At 35.6% G+C, this 4181-nt stretch overlaps 1 protein-coding gene across 1 annotated transcript; it reads left to right on the plus strand.

Annotated features, from left to right (window-relative positions):
* The first annotated feature begins 932 nt into the window (after window positions 1-932).
* On the plus strand, window positions 933-3270 carry LOC143626338 (ASI1-immunoprecipitated protein 1-like). Its single transcript, XM_077096467.1, has 3 exons — window positions 933-1016; window positions 2459-2914; window positions 3012-3270. Exons 2-3 carry the CDS (start codon window positions 2471-2473, stop codon window positions 3162-3164), a joined length of 597 nt encoding a protein of 198 aa, XP_076952582.1. The 5' UTR covers window positions 933-1016; window positions 2459-2470; the 3' UTR covers window positions 3165-3270.
* Window positions 3271-4181: the final 911 nt, after the last annotated feature.

Genomic DNA, 4181 nt, shown 5'->3' on the forward strand with positions numbered 1-4181 from the left:
AGGACAGATATCACCCAAATTACAACAAAATTATGATGAAAATGGGTAAATCCTGTGCACAAGACTTTCTGATACTGATGCACAGTCTGGTAGTGTATGTGTCGGACACTTGGGTCTTTAACTTCCTCAAATGACGAAAATTAATCGGGATAGGTTATACACAAATTTGGAAGTAAAAACACATACTAATCTAGTTACTAAATTTGTTATTGAAATACTAGTTGCCCCTTTGTCCTATGGCATATTAGCATGGTGTGGCATGTTTGTTTTATTTTAATGATTGTGATCAACACATCGTAGGTTTATAATTCATATAAAAAGCTTTCGTTAAACATAGATTCTGTTTATCGCGTTCAAGCTTAATTATAAAATTTCAAAGCTAAATATACAATGTACGGTTAAATTTAGACATGCACAAACCGGCTAACCCGATATTCGGAAAACGGTTAGTTTAATAACTGGTTATTGGTCAACGTTTAATTAACCGATTAAACCGGTTAATCAGATCAGCTAGTAACCAGTTTTCAAACACAAAAAACCCCGGTTTCGGCTATAACCAAACCGGTTAACTGGTAAAAAAAATGGTTTAATAAAAAATAATTTAAAAACCTAAAACCAGTTTCGGTTTAACGGTTTGTAACTGGTTATCAACCGATTCCAGAGCCAAAATAAAAAACCGGTTACTAACCGTAAAGTTTTTTTCCGGGAAGAAACCAGTTAGAGAGAGACCAGCTACTAACCAATTAGAGAATCAGTTAGAAACCGTTAAGTAACCGGTTTGAATCTTTAGTTAAAGTCAGTTAATGGAGACAGACGATCATATTATAAGATATAAAAAGATGGCCCAGTATATTTGGCCCAATGGGTTCATCATTTCTAGAACACTAAGCAAATGTTACCTGAATCCATTAATCAATCAGACAGACTTCACTCCGGCGATTAACATCCGAAAGCTCGTCGGAAATAGGCTCCGGCTGCTGACGTCACACCACCACCGATCACCGGAACTGTTATAGGTACAATATTCCTTTGCCTATACTCTTATGCTGTTGAATTAGCTTGCTTGCGATTGTCTAGGGTTAGGGTTTTGGTTTTAATATTAGGGATTAGTAGTTTTACATTTGCCATGATCAAATTGAACATAAATTTGGCAGTATGAGCTTCAATTTTAGGGTTTAGATTCATAGATTCCGGTTAAATTAGGCTACGGGTGCAAACGAGCTGAGCCCGAGCTCGGCTCGTTTCGAGCTTTTTTTATAAAGCTTGAACTTGGCTCATGAGTCATTTTTTTCAAGCTCGGGCGCAGCTTGTTTACTATTTATTACTTATTTTATTTGATCTACAATCAAGGTTGCAAAAGTCGTTAGGCGGATCCTAGGCGGCCGACCGGGGAGTTGAGTGTACTCGGAGCACTCGGGGAGTACTCAGAGAGTACTCGGAAATGGTAAATACAAAGGAAATTGTTTTTGGAGATTACATATATGTGAAATATCGTAAGTTTAGCTAATTTTTATAACAAAGTAAGTGAATATCAATATAAATAAGAGAAATACATATTTAAATGCTAGATTATTCTAAAAATTGCTAATCATTATTAAAAAATGAGTTTTTTTCTTTAATATTACAAAAATACGAATTATGTTTTATTTTTTAAATCAAAATCGGCCCAGGTATTCTGGTTGAGGTTGACCAACTTTGATCGATTCTTAGTAACTAGGCGGAGTTACAGAAACTCCCCTCGGCACCATACCTTGTAGCGAGTAGCCGAGTACTCGGGGAGTACTCGGCCTTGTCTACAATTGCAATAGTATATATTGGTAATAAGTATTATCATATAAATATATATTTAATATTAATACATTAAATATAAATTGATATAAATAATGGGCTCGTTTAGGTTTACGAGCCAGCTTGAGCTCGATAAGGGAGGCTCGGGCTTAGGCTTGTTTTATCAAACAAGCCTATTAAGACTCCTGCTCCTTAAAGCCCAGCTCGGTTTGAGCTTTTAATGAGCTGATCTCGAGTAGCTCGTGAGCCAGCTCAGCTTGTTTGCACCCCTAAAGTTAGGCCTCATTTTACAGGGGTAACTTTATTTCCTCATTATCTTTGTTCAAATGTATTCAATCTTTAGTCTGATTTATTCAAATACTCACACACATTGCTCAGTTAATGATCACATTTGTTTAATCAATAGTCGGATTCCTTCAATCCGATTTGAAAAACTCAGACTCAATGCAATTCATGCCTAATTTGTGTGCATTTTTAAACCAAGGTAAATATCAAAGTATCAAACTATACCTGATTGAATATAGGAATGGTAATGTAATGTATATTTCTGGTATGTTTCTAGTAATTAATTAAAAGCTCACTGTCTCATTTCCGGTGTTCTTTATAATAATTATCTTGTTCTGTATTGTGTACAAATTTGGTTTCTAATAATTTAATGTCTTCTAATTAGATAATATTATTAATGGCGCAACCAGCTGATGAAGCGTACGCTGCATTTGAAGAAAAAGTGAAAAAAACAATTTACATCAATAACTTATCGCCTCATGTCACCAAAGCGGTTTTGGAAAACGCGCTCAATCAGTTCGGGAATGTAAAAGATGTTAACTTTATTCCCAACTACTTCAAGGATTGCGGTGTTCATGCTGCTTTGGTTGAAATGGAATCGGCTAAACAAGCTGAGGAGATCATCCGTGAGATGAATGAGTCTCCACTAATGGTATCCGGGATGCCCAGGCCTGTTAAGGCTCAAAAAGCCGAGGCTGATATGTTTGAGGACCGGCCCAAGAAGAACAAGAGAAAGATTGTGTGCAGGTGGATGGACCCGAGCCACAAAAATTTTGAAGTTGCTAAGAAGTTAAAGGTTCAGACCAAAATACATGCTGCTGAGTCTCAGTATTTGATGGGGGTAAATAGTTAACAGTAAACAGTAAACAGTAAAAATTATTTTTTTTCAGTATTTTAGTGTAACATGTTAAATATTGTATGAAATGAATGTGATTCAGGTTGAATTGGCTGTAGAAGAGAAATTGCATAATCAGCAGAGTGAGACGTTGAAGGCGAATTACAAGAAGTATGAGTTGATCGATGGTTCTCAAACGGATGGAAACATGAAGCGTTTAGCAGCCCAATACGGGACAAAAATTAATGACTACTGATTTTGTGGTTTAATCTTCATGACAAACTCAAGGAACATATTTTAGGCTGTTTATATGATCTATGTAATGCCATTAACTTCCGTGACTGATTTATATTATCTTGGCCTCTACTCGTTTATAGCTCTGTGTCTAAAAACTCGAGTTTGGTTTGTAAGTAACTTTTTAAACTCTAGCTTGGGCCCAACTTGGAGTGGTTATTATTTATAAATACTTTTTTACAAATTATATAGTTTACATTATTTAGTTAAATTTGTCGTACTGTTTTGGGTATAATAATAGTTTTTATATAAATTGTAGGCTTGTGAGCCTACTTGAGCTCTTGATAAGTGACTACGGGTTTAGACTTGTTTATTGAGCAAGCTAAGTTTTAGGCTTGAGTTCGTTTAGGCTCGTCTCGATTTACGATATTAACGACTAATCTTGAGTATGTCATGAGTGGCTCGGTTCTTTTATTGATGGCTATGGTCATTTAGAATCTACTTTTGATGCTTTATCCCATGCCAATCTTATTTATTGCAATGTCAACTACGAATTCTTCTTCTGGCAAAATGAAGACAAAAGGCAAACTTGATGTTGGATATAAATATTTGATTTGTCACAACAATTTACTTGGATTGAGTATCATTTACTATGTAGTCACTAGTCAGCATGGGTCATGGACTCATGGGGGCTTGTTATTAGTGGTTTGCATGTAGTGCATTAGTGGGCCAAGTTAGGTTGCATGGGTGCGTCTTTGTTGGTTAGTAGGTTGGGCTTATTAGCCTTGTGTTTAGATCCAAACTTGTTAGTTGTCATGGGCTAGTTATTTTTTGAGGGCAATGGCATGTCCCAAGTAAAATAATACTCAAATCATTTTTGCAACTTTTTTATATAAATTTATAAAACTTTACCATGGTACCGTTCCTTTATACATCTAGAGTAAAAAAAAGTAATGACATTCGGTATGCATCTAGAGTATCTCTAATGTGGAATATTCGTTTACGACTAACACGCTAATTAAACATCACAATAGTTACG

This window comes from Bidens hawaiensis, unplaced genomic scaffold (assembly GCF_021521415.1).
Source record: "Bidens hawaiensis isolate Kalapana, Puna unplaced genomic scaffold, B.hawaiensis_p1.1 tig00004357_1, whole genome shotgun sequence".
Taxonomy (NCBI): domain Eukaryota; kingdom Viridiplantae; phylum Streptophyta; class Magnoliopsida; order Asterales; family Asteraceae; genus Bidens; species Bidens hawaiensis.

Coding starts and splice junctions, on each gene's coding strand:
- LOC143626338 (XM_077096467.1), top strand. CDS start 2,471: ATGGCGCAACCAGCTGATGAAGCGTACGCTGCATTTGAAGAAAAAGTG. Junction 2,915..3,011: donor AGTCTCAGTATTTGATGGGG/GTAAATAGTTAA, acceptor AATGTGATTCAG/GTTGAATTGGCTGTAGAAGA.